The sequence below is a fragment of the Martes martes genome, assembly GCF_963455335.1.
Source record: "Martes martes genome assembly, chromosome: 13".
Taxonomy (NCBI): Eukaryota; Metazoa; Chordata; class Mammalia; order Carnivora; family Mustelidae; genus Martes; species Martes martes.
In genome coordinates, this window is record NC_137901.1 from 75,651,623 (window position 1) to 75,675,197 (window position 23,575).

The 23,575-nt window shown below is 55.5% G+C and overlaps 1 protein-coding gene across 1 annotated transcript; it reads left to right on the forward strand.

Moving 5' to 3' along the window:
- Nucleotides 1-706: 706 nt before the first annotated feature.
- On the forward strand, nt 707-7,360 carry TMEM119 (transmembrane protein 119). Its single transcript, XM_080822229.1, has 2 exons — nt 707-794; nt 5,242-7,360. The coding sequence occupies exon 2, from the start codon at nt 5,254-5,256 to the stop codon at nt 6,109-6,111; it is 858 nt and encodes a 285-aa protein (XP_080678355.1). The 5' UTR covers nt 707-794; nt 5,242-5,253; the 3' UTR covers nt 6,112-7,360.
- Nucleotides 7,361-23,575: the final 16,215 nt, after the last annotated feature.

Below are 23,575 nucleotides of genomic sequence, written 5' to 3' on the forward strand. Positions count from 1 at the left end.
TGCCTTCGTTTCCTGCTTGAGCCCCTGGACTACATCCTGCCTCACTGTGCCCACCTGTGAAATGGGGCCCCCAGCTCCTGCTGTGGCTTCTCCATCTGGGGTGCCGTCAGGCCATGGATGTGAGAGTGTCAGAGCCAGAGGGAGCCCAGACAGCTTCCTGCCCACCCTGGCAAATAAGTAAACTGAGGCCCGGATGAGGGAAGAGTCGGACCAGGGCCCGACAGTGGGTGCCTGGGCTCTGCTCCCCGCCCAGGCCCGTACCCTCCGGCTGGACGCTTGCTCTCACCCTGCACCCCAGCCTCTGGAAAACCTGAGTCACAGCTGGAACCAGGGCCTGGGGATTTTCCTGCTCACCCCCAGGGGCCCTTGAACCTCCCTGACCTCGGCCCCCTCGGAAGGGAGGCAGGCCCCCAGCTTGCTGTTCTGGAGGGGCCGTGCTGCAGGACAGCCCTGTCTGTCTGTCTGCATGGGCCAGCGCTGGGGACCCCGGGTCGGGGAGGAAGTGCCCCATCTGGAGTCTCCCAGCAGTGGAGGGGCGCTGGCGGGAGTGGGAGCTGGGAGCAGGGGGGGATCGTGTGTGGCCGAGCTCAGCCCCGCCCCTCCCCTGTCCCCACCCCAAACCCTCTTAATGGAATCAAGCTGGCCCCGCAGCAGCCCCGGCACGGGAGGCGGAGGAGGGAGGCGGGAGGCGGGGGCAGGAGGGGGGTGGCGGCGCCAGCCGGAGCAGCGGCAGCTGGCACTCCCTGTTGCTCCACCTGGTGGGAGCACCCAGGCCTGTGCGGACGGACGGACTGGTGAGTCCCGGCTGCCCCTCTTCCCCGGGAGCCTGGGGGCGCTGGGGGTTTGGGGACTGGGAGCCGGGAGCACTTTGCGGGGCTTCTCTAAGTTCCTGTGCCTTCTGAGCGTGTGCTGGAGGCTGTGTATGCGCGCTTGGGCTCTGTGCTCAGGGTTCTGGTGGTGGAATGTGTGTGCACCTTCTCTGTGTCCGGTGTGTGGGGCGGCCCGTGTGCGTGCGTGTGTGTGTGTGTGTGTGTGTGCGTGTGCTCCCGCGTGCATGGGGACATGCGTGCAGTTGTGGCCTAAAGGGAGCAGCTGTGTTCTCGAAAAGTGGATACCAGGGTGGCTGTCCCAGGGTCAGCAGGAGGGTCGTGTGGCCCGGGTTGTACGCTGTCTGTGGTGTGTGGGGGCCCCAGTGTGTGTCAGAGGACTATGTCTGTGCTCTTGTGGCCAGAGAATCAGTCCGTTGTGGGTCTGCTGTGCCTCCTCTGTGTGTCTGTGCTGGTGGGCTCTGCAGACTTTCTGGGGTGTCTGGGCATTGTGTGTCCCTGTTGCTGTGCGAGTGTGAGTGTGAGTGTGTGTGTGTGTTGTGAGACAGGTTAGTGCGTCTGTGTTGTGTGTCTGTATATTGTGTGTCTGTATATTGTGTGTCCCTGCTGCTTTGTGTGGGTGTATATTTTGAGCCTCAGGACTCCCCATCCCTCTCCAGGCCTCCCTTCCAAGGGGCCTGAGTCCCTGTCCTTGGCTGCCCTGGGGCGGGTGAGGGGGTGGGTAACGCTTCAGCCAGACCCTCCTCCCCTAAAAGCCACTAATTGAAGCCAGGTTTTCGTGGGCTGCCCCTCCCCCGCTGGCCACCAGTCTCTGGGTGGGGGTGGGGCAGAGGCTCTGGCCCTTCAACCTCAGGTTCCTAGGCCCTGGGGGTGGATTTGCATCATTGGCATATTTCCCGACCTGGCGGGGGGGGGGGGGGGCTCATCACCTCCAAAACCCCAAACCCTGAGTGAGATGGGCTCTAGAGGGAGGTCCTGTTCCACCATCATGTGGGGCCCAAGAGTTGATACCCCCTCCCATCCGGCACTGCTGTTTCTTGTCCTAACAACAGTCAAGGGAGGTGGCCCTTAGACCCATTGCACAGATGTGGAAGCTGAGGCTCACAGATGACATGCTGACCCCAGAACGCATAGCTGGGCGGAGCTCCAACCCGCTCTCCTCTGGTTGTTAGACCCTGGGCCGCCCATTCCCAGTCTCAGACCTGATTTTCCTCTTGGCTAAAATGAGAGGGTTGGCCTGACCCCAGCTCCCAGTGGCCTGTGAGTTTCTGAGCCCTGGAGAACATTAGGTCTCGGGAAGAGAGGCCAACTGTCTCCCAGAAGGAGGTGGAGACAGCTGATGGGCTCACTGATCACTTCGGGGATGACTAGGCCAACGTGCCCACTGTATGGAGGGGCAACTGAGGCCTAGATAGGGCAGGGGCTCATCATGAAGGGCCACACAGCCATTGCCTTTGAGGTCTGGCCAGCTCCCCACGCTCTGCCTGCACCTTTCCCAGGAGCCGGGTTGAGGGGTGTGGGGGACCTGAGAGTCAGGGTCTCAGCCTCTAAGAGCCAGTGATATCTTTGTGTGGCCTCTTTCCTGAGCCTCTGTCCTTGACCCCAAGGGTCCAGGGAGAAGGGGGCCCTTCCCTGTGTCCAGCTCATTGTCATGTGTGTGTGTGTGTATGTGTCTGTGCATTTGTATGTCTGTGTGTGTATGTCTGTGTATGTCTCTGTGTATGTCTCTGTGTATATGTGTGTTTATCTGTGTGTGTGTCTGTGTGTTTCTGTGAGTCTGTGTGTGTCTGTGTCTGTGTGTATGTCTGTGTGAGTCTGTGTGTCTCTGTGTGAGTCTGTGTGTGTCTGTGTGTGTGTCTGTGCACACAAACAAACATGCACATGCACCCTGGATTCTGGGGTGGCTGGAGCTGAGCCTTCACTCAGCAGGTGTAAAGGTTGTCACCGCCCGGGCTGGGGGCGATGAGCCAGTCTACACATAGAGTGAAGGTAACTGTCCGCCCACCTGGTGGGAAGATGGGGCTGGTGCTGGGCTCTGCTGGAGTCGAAAAGGGGCTGCTCTGGAGCCCAACCTTTCCTGCGGAGCACGGTTTCCCTGTGCCAGACGCTCTCTACCCCTCATCTCCCCCAGCCCGCGTGGCTCTGTGATCACTTCCCCACCGACCCCCCGATTTACGGGCAGGAACAATGAGGCCCAGAGGGAGCTGCCCGCAGAGCCGGACCCAGGGGGAGCCCCCCAAGCCCGCCCGTAGCTGTCGTCTGTGGGGAGGAGCCTCAGCCCCTGCCACCGAAGATCTCTCTCAGGCTTGACTTGCAGGAGGCAGGGAGGTGACACGTGGACCAAGACCCCAAAGGTCAAAGCCATGTGCAGGGACCTTGCTAACACGCCGTGCTAACAGGAACGTGCTAACATGTTCAGTGTGGGGTGTGAGGAAGGACCCTGCCAACTGATGCATGGTGTCATCCAGGGGTGCCAGCTCATTTGGGGGTGCCCCAGGGCACATGACAGCACATGTGGGGTGTGTCTGTCTGTCTGTGTGCGGGTCTGTGTGTGTATGTGTGTAGTATGTATATGTGTGAATGTGGGTGTGTGCACGTGTAGAAGGGGAGTGTGTGTGTGTCATAGGTGTGTGTGTATGCTGTGTGATTGTGTGCATGGGTGTGTGTGTGGTGTGTATGTGTGTGAGTGTGTGTGAGTGTGTATGTGTGTGGGGTGTGTGTCCATAAGTATGTACGTGTGTGCGGTGCAAGCGTGTGGACTCTCAGACTCACCCAGAGGAAGGTTCAAATCCCAGCTCTGACAGGCACCATCTGTGTGTCCTTGGGCAAGTCACTGTCTGTCTGGGCACTCACAGCCCCTCAACAACATTGAACCACAGGGTTGAGCTCTAGGGCTTCTCTAGGGCTGAGCCCAGGCAAAGAGGGTGGGGGCTTCCCCCCACCGTCAGAGCCCAGGATTGTCAGCTCATTTAAAACAAACCTCTGAGTAGTTTTGCCTCTTTTTATGTCCTGGAATTACCTTTGGGTTTTCTTGGTCATCTGAGCCAGTGTGTCCAAACTGACGTCAGTACAATTAATTTCAATTAGTGCTACTTAACTGGGGGGCCTCAGGTCAGTTGGAAGAAGCCACTCAGTGTCCTGACATCATAACCACCTCACTCCCCAAGTCCCCATGGTGACCTGTGTGGCCGGGCTGCCAGGGTTTAGGGAGCAGGCCTTGAGGACTGGGCCCCTGAAGGGACACACAGTGCAGGTGTCAGGAACCCGACCTCCCCCTCTAGCCCAGGACCTGGCTCTGCTTCCAGGCCCCTGTTCCCCCATCTCGGAGAGACTGTCAGATAGGGGATCCCCAGGCTTTTTTGTCTTGACGCTTTGAGCCCCACCCAGGTCAGAAGGGGGTTCTCAGGGACAGACAGCCCACCAGGGGGCACAGAAAAGGGCTGCTGGGCTTGTCTGAGGGCCCAGCCCCCCTCGGGCGGGTGGGGAGAGCCCATGTTTTAGGAGCCAGCTTCCTCCGCAAACCTGGACCATGCGGAATGTATTAGTCAGCCGGGCTGTCTGGGCCAGATGGGGTCTGGGGGTTCATGGCGGGAGCAGCCTGCCAGCAGGGGGGAGGGGGAGGGTGGGGTTCATCTGGTTCCCATTTAGTGGTGGACTCAGCTCCAGCTTCATCTCAGGCATGAGGGTCCCTCCACCCCCTCCCAGGCCTCCAGGCCCTGCTCTGCGCCTTGACGTAAGGGTTAGACACGCTCCTGACATCCAAGCCTTCTGCTGAGCTCATGGAGTCTGGAAGCTTCAAAACACACGAGTCTCCCGGAGAAGGGGACTGGGACCACAGAAGGGCCAGGGGCTGCTGGGGAGGGGTCCCCCGAAGAGGAGGGGTCGGCTCCCTCCGTTGCTCCATTTCTTACTCCCAGCCCTACTGACCATTTCACCCTCCGTGCCTAGCTCCAAACCCCCGCTCTTGCCTGACAGTGACTTCCCTCCTCTGAGCCTCAGTTTCCATACCTGGAACCTGGGGATAATAATAGTACCTCCCCCTTTGGGTGGTTCCCAGGATTCAGTGAAATTCTACTTAAGAAACTCAAAATAGTACCTGGCACTTGGTAAGCCATGAAAGGGTAAATTATTATTAATTCAGCCAAGGTGCATTTATGGAGCACTTAGGGTATACCAGATATGGTATGAAACCCTGAGGGTGCCGAGGTAAATAAGAGTCAGTCCCCACCCTCCAGGACCTCAGGGCAAAGTGGGGTGCCTCACTGGGATGGTCTCAGGATGAAGTGGGGGGCAGACAAGAACCCCATGTAGCGCGAACGGGGTCCAGGGAAGCGGCCCCGGCTAGGATCTGCTCTGTGTCCCCGGACGCCCCAGAATTCTACCCCGCACTCTCTCCTGCCTCGCTGCCCCACAGGTCTCGGACAGGATGGTGGCGGCGGCGGTGCCCAGGCTGGTGGTGTCTCTGTTGCTGCTCCTCAGGGCGCTGCCCGTGGTGGCCTACTCTGCACACCTGCAGGCCGCCTATCTGGAGGACACAGGGGGCAGCGGGGAGGCCGAGGGCTCGTCGGCCTCGTCCCCGAGCCTCCCACCGCCCCGGACGCCGGCCCTCAGCCCCACGTCGCTGGGGCCCCCGCCCACGCCCCTGGCAGGCCCCAAACCCCCCACCAACTTCCTGGACGGCATCGTGGACTTCTTCCGCCAGTATGTGATGCTCATCGCCGTGGTGGGCTCCCTGGTGTTCCTGCTCATGTTCATTGTCTGCGCCGCACTCATCACCCGCCAGAAGCACAAGGCCTCGGCCTACTACCCCTCATCTTTCCCCAAGAAGAAGTATGTGGACCAGAGTGACAGGGCTGGTGGCCCGCAGGCCTTCAGCGAGGTCCCCGACCGGGCTCCCGACGGCCGGCCCGAGGAGGCCCTGGATTCGTCCCAGCAGCTCCAGGCTGACATCCTCGCTGCTACCCAGAACCTCAAGTCCCCCGCCAGAGCGGCGCTGGGGGGCGGAGATGGAGCCAGGATGGAGGGCAAGTCCGAGGGAGAGGAGAGCCGCGGTGGGGAGGCGGACCAGGAGGCCCAGGGACGTGGGAGCCCGGCCGCAGGGGAGAAACCGAAACCGGAGGGGCAGGAGGAGCCGAGCCCCGTGGTGGAGGAGGGGGCGTGGGAGGCTGGCCAAGGCCAAGACCAAGGTGAGCCCGGAGAGGCTCCTTTATTAGCCCAGGATGCCAGGGGAGCCGCTGATCCCCCTGAGAGCCCCTGTGCTTGCAGTGTCGCCCCCAAGGTCTAACAGGACTCTGGGGCTGCTGGCTCTGACTATTGGACCCCTTATGGTCACCTCTGTGGGTGTGGAAAGGCCCTTGTCCCTTACGGCTCCCTGACACCCCCTCCTTGGCCACCCCTGTCTGCAGGCAGAGATGCTGGTCTCTGGTGTACCCCAAGAATCTCCCCAGGCTCCAGGACCGTTTGCCCCTGTGGCCCCAAAGGGCTGCATCCCAAACAGCGCCTCTGGGGAGGGGGAATGGGAAGGATCCCCATTATATCCATGATGCTACATCCCACAAAACTGGCCCCATCACTCAGGCAAACATAGGCCACAAGTCCCCTGTGATGGTGCCAACATTGCCGCTTTTCCATGGAGGTAGGAAGACATGTCAGAGTAACTAGGAGTTTGGGACAAGGGTGAATGGGACCTGCTGAGGCCCCTGGGGTGGGAGCAGTTAGAGCGACCACAGAAATGGGCCTGGGGAAGCAGGAAGGTTCCAAGGGGCCTGTGTACACATCATGATGGGTCCCTAAGTGAGCCTGTCCAGGGCTGGGTTCCCCGAGCTACTCAGTGCAAAAAGGATTTGGGGGGCCAGTGAGTTGAGGAGAAACTGCTTCTCTGCTCCCTGCACCCCCTCTTAGAGCACCCCAGGGCTCTGCAAATACTCCAGTAAACGCCCCTGTGGAATCTGGTTTTGACCACAGAGCACTTTTTTTTTTTTTTTTTTTTTTAAAGCTACAGAGTAAAGTCTCACAGAGCACACTCTGGAAATTACTGCCCCAAATGTTCCTGAAGGTGCCCCCCAGTTTGCGGTCACTCTGGGTTTAGGGGTGTGGGTCTGGGGGCTCAGGCCCGCCCAAGATCTGCCAAGCATCTCTGTCTGGGGACGAATTTCTCATCCCGTTACTGCTACGGGCATGGGATGAATGAATTGAACCTTTCTTGTCAGGCCCCCAAAGCTGCCCAGAAGCTAGGGGGCTATGTGTGAGGGGGCCCCGCTCTGGGGGGAATGTGAGAGGGTAGGGGAGGGTTTCTAACACCCAGCCTGGAGCAGGGGAGCCCTGGCCCTTGACCCTTTGCTCATGTGTGTTGTCTGACAGCCCGTGCTCACAGCATTTTTCAGCCTTTGACAACGGAGCCTGAGCTCCGTCCTGATTTGGGGAGGCTCTGGGGGTGTTCCTCTTCCTCATCCTCCCATCTGGCACCCCCCCAACCTCTGCACAACTTTTTAGGTGCTGAGATGTAGCAAACCAGCACAATAAACCTTTATTCTGGCCTGAGTGTCGCTGGTTTTCTGAGGGAGGAATGAGTCTGCTGGTGGGGGTGGGGGTGGGGTATTTCTTTTGGGCTGTTCCATGGCGTGGGGTAGCTTTCTGGGGAGACACATCAGGCAGGCCCGAGAAGCTGAATGAGATGATTTGTGAAAGGAGGGCAGAACGGGATCCCCTCTGGGAACGTGGCAGGGGCTCTTGCCCCCAAGGCTGAGTCCAGCCCTGGGCTTGCGGCCATGCAGACCCGGCCTCCAAGAGCAGTTCTGTGATGCACTGTGGCTGCAGGAGATCTACCCGCCTCCTTCTCCAGGGAACACGAGCCCAGTCTCCTGGTTCAGTCTCCCGCTGGCAGTCTCCCAGTCTCCGCTGGCAGAGTGGCAGAGGACTAGAACAGGGCTCATGGACAATGCCATGCTCCGGGCACCCTTGGCCTGGGATGGGAGGCGGCCTTGGCTTTTGTCTCCCTCACCCACCAGGCTCTGCCTTGCCTTTGATGGCTAGTTCCTGCGGCCACGGCCCCCCGCCCCCTTCCCTGGAGCTGCCAGCTGGAATCCAGATGTGGCTGGGCTGGGAGCATGGGCTGGATCCCCTGGAGTGAGGGGGGCAGGGAGGCCACCCCCCAACCCCTCTCCTCTACTGACCCCACATCCCTTCAGAGGGGGCCGGGTTTGAGTTTCATAACACACAATGGCCTCTGTCTCTCGCAGCGGGGAAGGGCCCTCCCTTTCTCAGCCCAGACCGGCTCCCGCCCAAGAATGTAGGGAAAATCCAATGTGAATCCCTGAATGCTGTGTGGCTCTGACCAAATCACTCAACCTCTCTGTGTGTGACCGCTCCTGCAGGGTCCTAGGTGATTGGATGTGGCTGGGGTACACACTGACCTTCTGCATAGCAGGTAAAACTCAGGTAAGACAGAAGCAGATGTTAGAGATTCCTGGGGAGCAGGCAGGGATGACTTTGCAATCAGCGGCTTCCAGGTCAGTGGCTCCCCATTAATTGTCAGCTGGGTCCGCCAGAGGACATTAAGTATGAGGCCTTAGTTACAGCCTCTGTCCCCCGGGACTAATGGGGGTGGGGACTCAGGAGGTAGTTTGAGCTCAGAACCGGCTTCAACCTCTCCCTCACCTCTGAGCTTTAAGAATTCCTATTCCCTCCCTTCCACCCCACTCCTTGTCCAGCCAACTCCCCCTCCTCCTTTACCTTCCCTGCGTAGATGTCCCCTGCCCTCCCCGACAGCACCCACCCAGACTCCCCTGCCCTCAACACTACTCCTAACTGCTCACAGCTCATGAGCATCTGTGACGTCCTGGGCCCTGCTCTGAGCCCTGAATGTCATTCACTCGTTGAGACTCCCAACCGGGGAGAGGGACCCACTGTTGTCCCCATGTCGCAGAGGGGGTGTCAGTTGCCTAGGTCCCAGAGCCAGGATCCCAGCCCCATCGTCTGACTCTAGAGTGGGTCCTCCACGGCTTGGACAGCTGCTTGGATGAATGAATGCGTGAGTGAAGCCTTTGCACAGGAGAGACCAAGGCCTCACTCCTGCTTAGAGCCCCTCCAGGGTGCTCCCACATTTTTGACGGAGTTACCAGAGGGGCCTTCTGTGGGCACACATCTGGCGGGGCACCAGCGGAGGGCGAGCCTGGGGGGAGATGGGCTGGGGGCCCGTATAGGCTGGGGCTGGGCAAGGGGGAGACCTGAGCTGGAGGGTGGGGGTGGGGGGCTCCACTGTTCCCAGGGATCCAGGAATCTGCCAGGTCTGAACAGGCCCCCACTGTCCCAGGGCTTGTAAAACCGCACAGCTGCCCTCAGGCTGGGAGTCTGTTCCCGGGCCAGGCCTGCTGCTTCTCTCCCTACAGAACGAGGGGGAGGGGAAACAAAACCACCTAAAGACACAGCCTCTAGCTCAGTGTGGAAATGGGGCCTTCTGGGGAAGTGTGCTGGAGGTCCGTGGGGTGCTGGAGGGACTTCTTCCATGTGCCATGACTTTCTCTGATCAGCCCAAGGGGCTGGGCATTTGCTGGCTGGGGGTCATGTCCAAGGCAGGAGCAGGAGGGGGCACATCGTCTTGAACCCTCTTGGGGTGATTCAGGTAGTTTGGGCCTGGGGGGAGGGACTGAGTAGGGGGAGACTAACAGTGTCCATGCCAGCTCTACCCTTTCTTAGCTGTGCGGCCTTGGGCGAATGGCCTCACCTTTCTGGGCTTTCATTTCCCTGAGAGTAAAGAGATGATCCTACTCTACCTGGCAGGGGTCTCAGCCTGCAGGCTGGGGTTGTCCGAGAGCTTCGTAACGTCCTAACTCCCAGTTGCCACCCAGACCGTTTATTTATTTATTTGTTTTATTCATTCATTCATTCAGGGCTCGAACTCACACCCGCAAGATCAAGAGTCGCGCGCTCTACCGACCGAGTCAGCAAGGCACCCCCCTCACCCAGACAGATGAAATCAGTGTTCGAGAGTAGGGCTGGGCAACTGTCACGGCCTGGGGGGCTGTCCACCACTGTTCCCCCCACGCGGGGCCGGGTGCCTGGCACACAGTAGGTGCCCTGCGAGTGCGCATGCGTGCATGCGTCTGCGGCTGCCGGAAGCCCTCTGCGCCAGTGCGTCCACGTCCCCTCTTAACCCTCCCCACACTCCCCACAGAGTTATCTCGTGATCCCCTATTTTGCAGATGAGGAAACAGGGTGCAGAGGCTTGGCCCATGTCACAGAGATGGGCATAACTGGGATTTGAACCCCAGGCCTGGCGAGCTCCTCAAGCTGGGCTCTTCCGCCCCGAGACTCCTGCTTCATGTTAAGAACCTGTTTGTGGGTGCAAAGGCTGAGACTTTTTACTGGTGTTGGGGTGTCCGTTGCATTTCATCATGGGGCCCACCCTCCCCCTCGGGGTGTTGGCCGTCACTGCCCAGTCCCGGGGGGGCCCTCCTGTCTCTGTGCTCATGCAGTGAGCCTCGGGCCCCCCGAGTCTGTCCCAGCTGGGATTAATCAGCAACCCGGGTTCCAAAGCGCCCAAAGAGCAGCTTCCAGAGTCAGAGACTCTGGTTCCCAGCCTCAGACTCTAGTGCGTACCCACTGTGCGCCAGGTACTGAGAACGAATCATTGGCTGCAAATGAAAGGAGGAGATGAATCAAAGAAACTTCTAGATGCAATCATGGTGATTGATAACAGGAAGGGCCGCCATATACAAATGCACTCTGGTGCGTGTCTGGCACTTTCCTGATGCCAGATTTTCCAGCTCAATGGAAGCACAATTGACACGCAGTAACTGCACGTATTTAAAATGTGCAACTTGATACTTTGGATAGACGAGTAGATTCATGAAGCCATCGCCAGAGTCAAGATAACAGACATATCCATCACCTCTGACCATCTCCTCCTACCTCTTAGCAATCTCTGCGGGCTGCTCCCCCCGCACCTCAGTCCCTAGACCACTATTGATCTGCCCTCTGTCCTTATGACTCATTTTTATTTTCTGAAATTTTATAAATGGAATCATACACACCTGGGTGGTCAATTGGTTGAGCAGCTGCCTTCGGCTCAGGTCATGATTCCAGGGTCCTGGGTTCGAGTCCCGTGTTGGGCTCCCTGCTAGGCAGGGAACCTGCTTCTCGCTCTACCCCGCCCCCTGCTTGTGCTCTCTCTTAGACAAATAAGTGGATAAAAATCTTTGAAAAAAATGGAACCACACAGTGTACTCCTTTTGTCTGGCTTTTTGCACACAGCACTGTTCTGAGATTTATTCATGTTATTGTGTATATCAATATTTCACTGCTTTTTACTGTGGAGTAGAGTTCCCTTGAATGGACATACCATAATTTGTTTATCCTTTCACCTGCTGATGGACGTTTTCATGGTTTTCCAGGTTGTGGCCGTTACAAATAAAGCTGCTGGGAGCTACCAATGTTCATTTATTTCATCCTTCCAGACTTTTTAATGAGATGGTTGTTATTTCTCCCCATTTTACAGATTAAACCAACAGACTCAGAGAGGTCAAGTAATTTGTCTAAGGTCACATAGCTAGGAGTGGGAGCACTGAACCTTGAAGTGGGAATGTTTGAGTTCAGTTACTATAGGGAACTTCTGAAGCTCAGAGGGTCTCAGAAATCCTGATCTAGACCAGCCCTCTGCATTTCATCTGTAGACATCCGAGGACCAGACAGGGACTGGGACCCATTCAGAGCTGACCAGGAATCCAGGTCTCTGGTGGGCAGTCTTGTGCTGTGTCTAGCTCTTCTCTGCTTCAGCTCTGGCTCTGCGTCTGGTGTTGGGGAAGAAGCAGGCTGATGTGGAGTGGGACAGGGATTTGTCCTTTTTTCAAGCGGTTTTAATTTCAGGATCCCTCCGGCTGCTCAGAAACAGCAGGAAGGATTTGGCATTGGCTCCAAGGCCCAGGGGTCCCCTGCAGCTGCTCTCCCCTCCCCAAACAGGTCCAGGGTTTACAGTGGCAGCTGCAAAGTATAAAATAGTGCTGCTCGTAAATCCGCTCTTGCCAGGGTCCCTGATGTCAGAGGCTCGGCAGTGCCCAGCATGGGCATCCTGCCACTGGACGGGGCCCCACAGGGACACCCGGGGTGTGCCCTGGAAGGCTGGAGGGTCCAGCTCTGTGGGTGGCCACCTGCGACCTCTGCCTTAGGGTTTAGAGAACCGGACTCACTTAGGGGGTCTGGAGGGGGGAAAGGGACTGAGATTGTGCAGGGCTGGAAGATTGGGGACAACAAGGGAGGGGGGACAGATAGTGGGACACAGAGACAAGGAACCAGGAGACCCAGTTAGGCTCCTCCTAGCTGCATGACTTTGGGCAAGTCACTTTGAACTATATATAGTCTCTTCACATATGAAGTCCTGGGACAACAGCCCTTGCCCTGTTCCTCCCCCCTCACCCCCCCCCCATGCTGTGAATGCACTTTACGATGTGCAGGATGGTGGGGCAGGGTGGTGGTTAGGGGTACAGGCTTCACACAGCCTGGGTTGAAATCTTAACGCGGCCACCACCCGGCTGTGTGACCTCGGGCAAGTCACTTCACCTCTCTGGGCCAGAGTTTCCTCATCTGTGAAATGAGAATAATGGCTCCTAGGTCAAAGAGGCAGTGGAAGTTGAGTTCATTCACTTCCAGTGCTTAGAACAGGCCCCCCATGGTGCTCAATAAATGGAAGCTGCCGTTAGCTATAAACTGTGAAGTGCTGTGTCCGAAGAAAAAGGGGAAAGGTCTGTCTCCAAGCGTCTCGCTGTTCTGAGAGGCACCTCTTCTTTCCAGATCTAAGTATGGTAGCTTCAGAATCAAAAGATCAGTGATTCTCAGATTCTTGAAACTTGAGCGTCGTCATGTCTTTTCCTGGGGTAGGAGTAGGGCAGAGGGTCCTGGAAATGTTGGTAAAAGCAGAACAAGGCCAGCAGCCAGGGAAGTCCCGTGAACCCCAAGGAGGGCGTGAAGGATGAGGCTAGAGAGAAGAGACAGGCTCGTGCTGCCCTTTGGGCAGAGATCACCACCCCGCCCCCCAAGCCCGTGTGCCCTTCTGCAGGGGTTTGGCGCCTGATGGGGGCCAGGGGCTCATGGGGCAGCTGTTCCCTGTCTCCCTCTGAGGTGTGGTGACCCCAATGAGAGCTTAGACATTGTCTGGCTGAGTGTGGCTGGAGATGTGGCTGGCAACGTGGGCCGGGGAGCTCAGGGACTTGGGCCCATCATGGGCTGGCACCAGGGCTATTTGTGGGGAGCGGGAAAGCCTGGGGTAGAGGTACCCAGCTGGATTAGTTTCCAGGTGACCTGGACTATCTCCCCTCCCCTCTCTGTTGGGTTCCCATTTATAAAACAAGCCAAATACTTCTCAGCATTGACTCTGGGCAGGAGACTGCTTCAGGCGCAGGGGGGAGGACATAAGATGTCTGCATTCCAAGAGACCAGTAGTCAAATCTGAGTTCCAATTCCACTTCCAGGATGTGTGACCTTGGGCAGCTTCTGCCCTACCCCACCCCCCTCCTTTTGGAGCCTCAGCGCCTCACCTGTGAGAGCACAGGTCTTGTCCTGTTGTGATACTCAGACAAGAAAATGCTCCTCGAGCTCAGGGCCCGAGGCCCAGGATGGAAAAAGGGTTCCATTTCTGTTGACTCTTCTAAGGATCTCTGTTGTTCCCACTGCTGGGAAGCGGTGAAGAAGCTGCTACAGGCCGTGCTGATCTCTGAGATTCTACAGCTTCTCTGCCCACCATTGCGGGTCAGAGCCCAGAACAGAGCTGGGTACCCAGTAGGTGCTCAATGATTGCTGAGCAAGGAGTGCTGAGTTCCCTTCCAGTTGCTCCTTGATTGAGGAGCAGAGAGGAAGGGTGACATTGGGAGGCAGGACATCTCTGCACCCGCCCTAGGGAGGCTTGAGATGAGGCTCTCTGAAAAACCTCCTCGGCCCCCAATCTCCTACTTCTGTCCTTGGTCACTGTTTAAATCCCACTCTCAGGCCCAGTGTCCATCACTTCTTGAGTACCCACTGTGTTCCCAGCACAGCACTAAGCACTTTCTATACACTGGGTCCTCACAAAGCTGAGCAAGGCACAGATATCTGCCTTCTACGGAGGAAGAGTGGAAGCTCAGAGAGGTAAAGCAACTTGCCCAAGGTCACACAGCCAGAAAGGACCTGAGCTGGACTTTGAACCTCCTGAGGCTTTTGGACCCCCAGGGCCAGTGCTCTAACCACTGCCTGCAATCCTGTTCCTGAGTGAGTGAATGAATGAATGAGTGCAGGGATGCAGGACAACAGTGTGGGAGCAGAGGCCTAAGGCCAAGGCGCCCACACTTCCACGTGGCCCTGCAGCTCAGCTGGGAGAACAGGTGTCATCACAGTGGCACCCATGGTCTGGCTGCTGAAAGGAGGCAAAAAGTGCTCTGACAACAGCCCTGGGCCTGCCCCTGGCCCTCAGGGGGCTCATCAGGGCGAATGCGCACACTTGCCACGTGCTGGCAGAACATGCGTTTGAGCCCCAGACAGCAGGACCTCGCAGGCGCCTTTGTTCCCACGGTCCTGAGAGCCCCAGGTCACATGGTGAGTGAAAAAGCAGACAGATGGCCCTTGGGACCCCAGGGCCCTTGGTCCTGCCCAGGACGTTGCATGTGTGGGGATTCCGAAGAGTCCATGGGGTCTGGAGGTGAAGCCCACAGCCCTGGGGCTCTCCAGAGACGTGAACTTGCAGGTAGGAGGCCCTGGGGAGGTAGAGGCTCTGGGTTGTCCAGCTTTACCCCTTCCCTGTCTTTGCTGCCTGGGGCAAGTCAGTTGCCTTCCCTGGTCCTCAGCCATGTCTCTGGCAAAGGGAAGAAGGAGGCTTGCTCTGGATTTCAGCCAGCTGGTGGGCTCCAAACTCTGCGATCCTGTGGGAGGTGTTATTGTTAGCACCTGGGGGAAAGCCTGCAGGAGGCCATTTTCCCCGAAGTACAAACAGCCATTCAGTTCTTGGAGGAGAAGGTCTTGGGATTTTGTCTTCTTCCCCACCCCCCGCTTTAATGCTTCCCAGGGAGCTCAACGTGCCCCTCTCTCCCCATCGTAAGAGTTCCCTGGAGGAATTCGTGGGGCACCTTTGGTTGTCTCCAGCATCTGAGACGCCTCCCTATTGGGAAGTCCTTTCTCCTATCACACCTAAGTGGCCCGAGGGCCACTTTCCTCGCCACCCGGCCTGCAGCAGAGCTCTGGCTGGAGGGACCCGGCGAGTTATTGGGGGAAACAGAAACACTGTGAATTTTTCATGACCTCTCATAAAATAAGAACATCTCATCTTTGTCCAGATTTGATCTTCGCATGGTCAGGGTTTCAGCAGACTGGAGGGAAGATGAACAGCCCTCTTGGAGGGTGCGGTGGCCACGTTGACCAACGTTGTACGTGTCCTTGCCCTTCGCCCCGGAACTGCTCTTGCAAAGCCCGCCTACGCTCAGACCCGCGAGGTTGTTCATGGCAGCGTTGTTTGTAAGTGACAAAAGGGAGTCCGTGTAAGTGCGGGTGGGGAAGTAGTGGTAGGGGGCGCTCCTTCCATGTGAGAGGATAGTCAGGGAGAATTTGCTTGTAGGGGCGCAAGGGCCTAGAACATGGGGGCGTCAATCCTGACAAAGTCAATATTTCCCAATTGGCTTTTCACGTAAATGATTTCATTTGGAAAATCGCTATGGAGTCTCTTTGATTAGCCTCATTCAGCCGATGAGGAAACCATTCCTGCTCAGCGAATCGTTGGTGGAGGTGAGCTGGATCCAAGGTCACACTTGTGCTTTGTGGTCTACATGAAGGGGGCAAGCTCTGAGCTCCGGGGAGCAGCCCTGGAGAGATACACTTGCACAAGCAGGTCACTTTTTTGAGGCGTGAGCCCAGATTTCCGCTCACGGGCTCTGGGTGTTCCCAGCGTAGAGCCACTTTGGGGTTCCTCTGGGTAGATGTGGGGGCCACAGCAGGTGGTCACAGGTCACAGAGCTGGGTGGCCCTGTGTTCTTACACATTTCCGAGGGGATCCCGCATGTGTCTGTCTTTGCAGATGCGGGGGGCGCTCCTGCCGGTTGGGCCTTCCAGTAGGATTGCCGGGTGGTAGGTACACACCTTGCCTTTCACAGGTGCTGCCAAATGCCTTGTCCAAGATGTGGCACCAGTTTCCATTCCCATGTTGGTCTAGGAGAGTCCCCGCTTCCCTCCATCTTTAACAACACCACTGGTGTTCAGTGTTTTTCGGACCTGATGGGTGAGAAGTGGCATTCCATTTGTGGGGTTAGGTATGGCTGTCTGATTGCTGGTGAGAAAGGGGCTCTCCTTACAGAGTTCTCCCATGAATTACCTGTTTCTATCCTTAGTCCCCACTTGTACTGATGGTGTATTCACTGATTTTCACCTCTTTTCAGCCACAGAATCCTTTGTTCTAGTAAACTCTTACCAAAGATCTTAACCAAAGTTGAATAAAAGAAAGAGCTGCATTTTGGAAGGGGGATGGGTTAACCAGAGGGCACATGTTTGCCTCCCTGTGCCCCCTGCAAGGGCCCTTAATGCTCAGGGTAGCATAGTTTGTAAACAGTAGGTACAGTCCTACCACTTAAGCTACAAATGGGGAAACTGAGACCTAAAGTTACCCAGAAAGGTAATGGCTGAGGTAGGTCTCCAGTCCAGGTCCCCTGGCTGTCATCAGTATTGACTGGTGGAGGTAGAGGTGGAGGGGATGGTGGCAGAGGTGGTCATGATGGTCAACGTAGGGGTGGTGATGGTGGCAGAGGTGGTGGAGTGATGGTAGATGAAGAGATGGACGTGGAGGTGATGGTAGAGGTAGAGATGATGGTGGTAGAGGAAGTGGGGGAGGTGGTGGAGGTGTTGGTAAAGGAGGTGATGGTTGAGGAGGTAAAGTGGTGATGATGGTGGAGGTGGTGGAGGTGGTGATGGTGATAGAGGTGGTAATGATGGTGGAGGTGATGGTTGAGGAGGTGATGGTGTCGGTGGTGGAGGTGATGACAGTGGAGGTGATGTTGGTGGATGGTTGAGGAGGTGATGTGGTGGTGATGGTGGTGGTGGTGATGATGGTGGAGGTGGTGATTGAGGAGGTGATAGTTGAGGAGGTGATGATGGAGGAGGTGATGATGAAGGAGGTGATGGTGGAGGTGATGATGGTGGAGGTGATGATGGTAGAGGTAATGGTTTAGGAGGTGCTGACTGTGGAGGTGGAGGTGACACTGGAAGTGATGATGGTGGAGGTGATGGTTGAGGAGGTGATGGTGGTGGTGATGACAGTGGAGATGATCGTGGTGGTGATGATAGTGGAGGTGATGACAGTGGAGGTAATGATGGTAGAGGTGATGATGGTGGAGGTGATGGTTGAGGAGGTAATGGTGGAGGCGATGACAGTGGAGGTGATGGTGGTGGACCTCCTTTCCTGGAGCCCGATCTTAATGGTAGTGCTTCCAAAGTTTTCCAGTGGGCAAAGCGTTTGCTTTTTGTTTTCTGGTAAATATCCTTTTTCAAGTTAAGGAAAATTCCTTTCTATTCTTAGATTGCCAAGATTTTGTGTCGTAAACGGGTATTGAAGTTTATTAAATGCTTCCCAGTATCTGCTAAGATGAGACAAGTCCTTTTTCTCACTGTGGGGACCTGGAAGCAAGCACCCCTTGGGCATCTGAATGGGGCTGGGCTTGTCTTCGGCAGGGAGCCTCCCTCCACCCTGCTCACTTTCCTGGTCTCTCCTTTCTTCCTCCCTGAAATACAGACACTTTTCAAGGCCTGAGGAGGGTGAGGCATCAGAATAGAAATGATCTCCCTGTGCTGGGTCAGCGCTTTCTGCCTGCCTGACTTCTGCTGCTGTTTCCTGTACTAATCCCGGGGGGGCGGGGGGAAAAACCCCCGCCCCAGCTTGTTCCAGACATAGCCTGAGACATTCTGAGGTTGCGTTAAAATGTTGGTGGCGGACAGACGGGGGATCTTGAAGCCTTGCATTCCTCTCCAGGATGCCAGAAGAGGGGTGGGGGGAGGCGGGGCGGGTATGTGGTGGGGGAGGAATTTTTCTTGGGGGGGGGTTAATTCGGGGTGTGGGGAGAAGGGCCGGTTGCTAGGCGAAATCGGCAGAGATGAATCATGTTCTGGCCTGAGTTGGTTATTGGCTAAAATGAGAAGTTGTCCAAGTTTGTGGAATCTTTTTGTTTGAGCTGGAAGGGAATATGGAGTCATTGGGTCCAATCTCTCTTCCTTTTGCAAAAAAAACCCTGCAAATACAGAGCAAGAGAAAGATTTGCCCAGGGAGTGAGAACGGATCTCTTTTCCCTCCTATGTTTCTCAGGACCTGTGGCCAGAACGGGCCTATGGGCGCACCTCCCGTATTGTACACATTTAGTGTTCTAAGCCTTGGAGCTTGAATGGTGAATCCTGAGATATACCCTCCCTGAGCAAGGTGAATCCAGAGTGCCATGCACGGCAGAGAAAGCGAACAGGGTGATGAGCTAGTGAGTAGGCATGGATGGGTTTCTACCTGAGCCAGAGTGGATGGGAGGAGGTAGGACCCGAATGGAGGACTCAGCCTTGGGAAGCTCTGGGGAAGGGGGCCCTGGGCTGAGGGGCCAGCAAGTGCAAAGTTCCTGAGGTGGGAATGAGTTTGGCGGGTCTGAGGGATGGCAGGGAGGCCACTGGGGCTGGAATGGGGTGAGTGGGGCAAAATGTAGACAGGTGGGGTCTCAGGGGCAAGAGAGAGAGAGGTTCAGTGGGAAGCTGTTACTTGGCATGAATCCTGACTTCTCCTTCTGCTCTGTGGTGCCTGCCAAGGGCCTGTCCTGTGGATGAAGGAGCATTTAGTAAGCACTTACTGTGTGCCTGGTTCTCCTGACCACTTTAATCATGTGACCTCATTTTGCCTTGTGACAGGCCCTAGAAGGGTTTCTAAATGAGAGGGGCCCACACTTGCCTGTGGCCATGCAGTGTAGGGGCCCTGACCCAGGCCCTCTCCCTGAGGCCCTCAGCTCCATCAGCTTGGCCAGAAAGGGACTCGCCTGCATGAGCAGATCATCCTTTGGTTCAGCTCCATAGAAAAAAGAGTGGGAAAGGTCAAGAGGAGACAGATTGCGGCGGCCGCCCAAGAAGTCTTGCCAGGAAGCGGGGCTGTGGTGTCCCCAGCATTTGGGGTTAGAATAGATGAGTACCCACTCAAAGGGAGATGGTCCCAGGGGCCCCACTGTTGTGGGAAAGTGAGCAGGGTTCTGAGGCTGCAGGGCAAGTGGGACAGTGTGAGAAGCTCCCACAAAGCTCCTTTGCCCCCAGATAGTAAACCCAATAGATGCTTGGAATTCCACCATTAATGATTTACTCCATGGTAAGTGCTTGGTTCCTCTTCTTGTAACATGCACATCTCCTTTGGAAAACGAGTGGGAAGATGAAGACTTGAACCCAATATGGTGATAAATTCTAGAGATTGTAAGTGACAGGAGCTCAGACGCAGGCCAACTCTGAGGGGCTGCCCGATTTCGAGCTCCCCATAGGATCGACAGGCACTTTTGTCGGGGGTACAAGACTACCCATCTCCTCCCTCTGCCCAATCCTGCTTTTTTACCACCCTTCCACAGGTATTGATACCAGGAACACTCCCGAATAAGTACCTTTCATGTTAAGTGCCATCTCAGAGTCAGCTTCCTGGGGAATCTGACCTGTAACGATGACAGTGATGATGATGGTGATGGTGATGATGGTGGTGATGATGGTGGTGATGATGGTGGTGGTGGTGATGATAGTGGTGGTGATGATGGTGGTGATGATGATGGGGTTAGTGGTGGTAATGATGGTGGTGGTGATGGTAGGGATGGTGGTGGTGATAATGATGGTGGTGATGATGATGGGTTGGTGGTGATGATGGTGGTGATGGTAGGGATGGTGATGATGATAATGGTGGTGATGATAGTAGTGATGATGTTGATAGTGGTGGTGATGTTGGGGATGGTGGTGGTGGTGATGATGATGATTGGTGGTGGTGATGATGGGGTTGGTGGTAGTGATGATCATGGGGATGATATTGATGGTGGTGATGATGCTGGGGTTGGTAGTGATGATGGTGGTGATGGGGATGGTGGTGGTGATGATTCTGGTGATGATAGGGATGATGGTAATGGTGATAATAGTGGTGATCATGGGGATGACAATGATAGTAATGATGATGGGGATCATGGTGATGATGAGGGGGATGGTGGTGATGATGAAGGGGATGATGGTGATGCTGATGTTGACGATAGTGGTTGTGGGGGTGATGGTAAAGGGGATGGCAGTTAAAATTTTTTGAGTGCTTACTACATGCCCGGCTCTGTGTTTTTTTTCACTTGACCTGTGATAATCCATTCAATCCTCTCAACAATTCTATGACTTAGGAGCTAGTTTTCTGCTGATTTTTCAGGAAGGGAAATCAAGGCTCAGAGAGGTTCAGTACCTGCTTACAGTTACATGCAGTGATCATGGCAGAGCTGTGATCAGAATCCAAGTCCCCAGGACCCCATCCAGGGCTGCTCCCTAAGGCCCTGTGGTCCTGCTCAAAGGAGCCAGCGACACAGGGTTGCGTATGGTGTGGAAGCATTTGGGCAGAGGGGGGGTCCGGCCCAGTTTCCCCACTGGGGCTTCCTGCGACCCATTGGCCCAAGGTACTGGGGGCAGGGCAGGAGACTCCTGCCACTTCTCTGGCACTAGAAGCTCTAGGACAGTAATGATTGTCCTCACCCTGGGGGCCTCTTGGAGTTATTCTGGGAGCTGGGTTTCTCTGGGGTAAGGCCGGGAGCTAGTTTTCCAAAGATAGCTGGGTGGGGAGGGTGGTGGTGGTATCTGAGGCTGGGCCCAGGGGAGAGCCATGCCCTGTGGTCGGCCGAGCATGGTGGAGGGAGCTTGCCCAACAAGCTGTGTGGGACAGAAGTCCTCTCTGTGTGTGTCCTGCACCAGGGCAGCCCGACCAGTGTTCTGCGGCATTTGGAAGGTCATACTGTGAGGGCTGGCCTGGTGATGAAGACACCATAGGGTAGAAGCCTGGGGGTTCTGGTATCTTTTTTTTTTTTTTTTTTTTGAGGTTCTGGTATCTTAAAAAGAGTAACAGTAGAAGTAGCAGCACCAGAAGTAAGAGTGACAGCAGTTACCATTCGGAATGGTCATGATACCTGTGCTAGCAGTACTCAGGGCAGGGGAGGGAACAGAGGAGAGAAGCAGCGAGTGGAGCACTGGCAGTCTGGATCTTATCGCCTTGGGTTCGGTTCCTGTCTCTTTCACTTCCTAGCTGTGTGGTCTTGGACATGTCACTTTACCCTTTAGTTTCTTCATCTGCCAAATGGGATAATAATAGCATTTGAGGCTTCCTGGGAGGAGTCCATGAGCTCCTCTGTATCAACACCAAGCAAGTTGGCCTGGTCTGCATCAGGGCTGAGCTGTTGTGCGTGATCATAACTGACACCATGACAACGAGCTTTATGGACCATGTGCTTTCTTGCATTGTCTCATTTAATTGTCATGTCAACCTGACTGCGTAGGTGCTGTTTTCATTCCCATTTTGCAGCTGGAAAAGCTGAGGCTTGAGCAGCTTGGGCTGCTCGAAGTCTCTTGTTCAGGATCACACATTTGAACCCACTCTTGTCGGACTCCAGTGCTCCCAGCTCAATCTGCTTTGCTCTGCTGGTGTCTCCTTGTGTGGCGATGGCCTTCTCAGGGGAGGTGGCTTTTTGAGAGTTGGCTGATGTCACCTTAGATGGGGGGAGAAAGCCAGCAGATAGGCCAGAAAGAGCCATTGATAAAGAATGTACTCCAGTCCATCTTCTGGTTGGGACTGGAGCTTGTCTTTAGGGTCCCTGTCACTCTGCCAAGACTCAGTGGGTCTAGAAGTATTCTGTCCTACCCGTGATGATGGACACACAGCCTGCACTCCTGCCTCAAGTTCGTGGCAATTTCCTCTCATTTGTTTGGCATTCATTCATGAGAGAGAGAGAGAGAGAGAGAGAGCACCAAGCAAGGGGGAGGAGGAGAGGGAGCAGACTCCCCGCTGAGCAGGGAGCCCGATGCAGGGCTCAATTCCAGGACCCTAAGATCGTGACCTGAGCCGAAGGCAGATGCTTAACCGACTGAGCCACCCAGGCGCCCCTCATTTGTTTGGCTTTTAAAGAAGACTCCAGGATAGGGACAGCTAGTTTTAACAGGACATGCTTAATGTAAGGTTCTAAAACTGTACATTCTGATGTGGTCCTAAGTGGCCAAAATCCAGGAATAACTTCTAGGAGAGGTTAAATTAGAGACATGGTCATAGTTGTGGTGTGGTCCTTTGAAAGGGGTGGGAGGGGGTTAGAGGACCTCAGCAGAGGACCTCAGCTAACCTACTGCTTCCAAGCTGTGTCATCTGGGGCAAGTCATTTCATTCTAAGCCTGTTTCTCTACCCACCCACCATCCATGTGTCCGTTCACCCACTAACCCACCCATCCACCACATATCCACCCACTAACCCACCCATCCATCCATCTACCCACCCACTCACTCCCACAGTCTCCATCCATCCACCCAGCCACTGACCCACCCGTCCATCCATCTATCCACTTACCCATGAACCACCCATTCATCCACTCAGTAGGCATTTAGGGAGCTCCCCAGTGAGTTAAGAACTATACCAGATGCTGGGTCCCCTAATTAAGACATTGCCATGAGGATAATCTACACAAACATCAACAGAAAACTAAATTATGGACCTTCATAATGCTGTGCAGCCGTTAAGAATGTGGCAGGTCTATAGGAATGAATAGGGAATGGCCTTCAGAAATACAGTCAAGAGGAAAATAAACATGGCAGAAGTATATGGTATGTCACCACATGTGTAAAAAAGAAGAAAACGGTCTATTTGAACACACATATATTTGGATTTGCCCAGAGAATTTCTGGAAGGACACCTGAGAAACGAGTATCAGAGACTGCCTCTGGGGAAGGAGGCAGGGGATTAGGGATGATGGCAAGGACATCAGCTCTCTTCCATTTCGTGTTGTTTGGATTTTTTTTCTTGGAGCATGTTACCTATTTAAAATTAAAAAAAAAAAAAAGACAGACTGAGTGTCTGCATAATGATGTGGAAAGACAAGAGAACAGCAAATTACGATGTTGTCCATGACACATATGTGATTAAGAAGTACAGGGGACTGTGGGAGCAGAGAGTGGCACCTAGCTCAGCCTGGCACAATCTTGGAGGCTTCCCAGAGGAGGTGATGCCTGAGATGGGGCTCCCAGCCTCAGCGGAGGTTAAGGGAAGACCCCTGGCGAGGGCATTCCTGGCAGAAGGAATAACAAGGGGAAGTCCTAAGGGGAAGGTTCAGCATCCTGGAGCAAATCCATCGATGTGGTAGGAAAAGTATGGACCATTAGGGAGCCAGGGACAGGGTCACTTTTGTTTAGGAAGACTCCTGCCGCAGTCACGTGTAACGTGGATCCCAGCAGTGAGGCTGGAGGCAGGGAGACCAGTGGGGAGGCCGGGAGAGAGGAGGAAGGTCTAGACTGAGGCAGATGCTAGGGGTGTGGGGGGGGAAGGGGCGGGAGAGGAAGGGACTCAGGAGCTTTTTTGGAGATGGGCAGAAACACCAGCGCCCAGGCCCCACCGCCAGGCCATGAGATTTAACGGGGTGTCGGGGTTAAACTGGGCTCCCTGGCAGTTCTGATGCACAGCCAGGTAAGGGCCCTGGTGCTTGGGGCTGAGATGGCCGGATGAATGGACCGGGGCTCGTCCTGTGTTGGCACATCTTCCTGTGAAGGC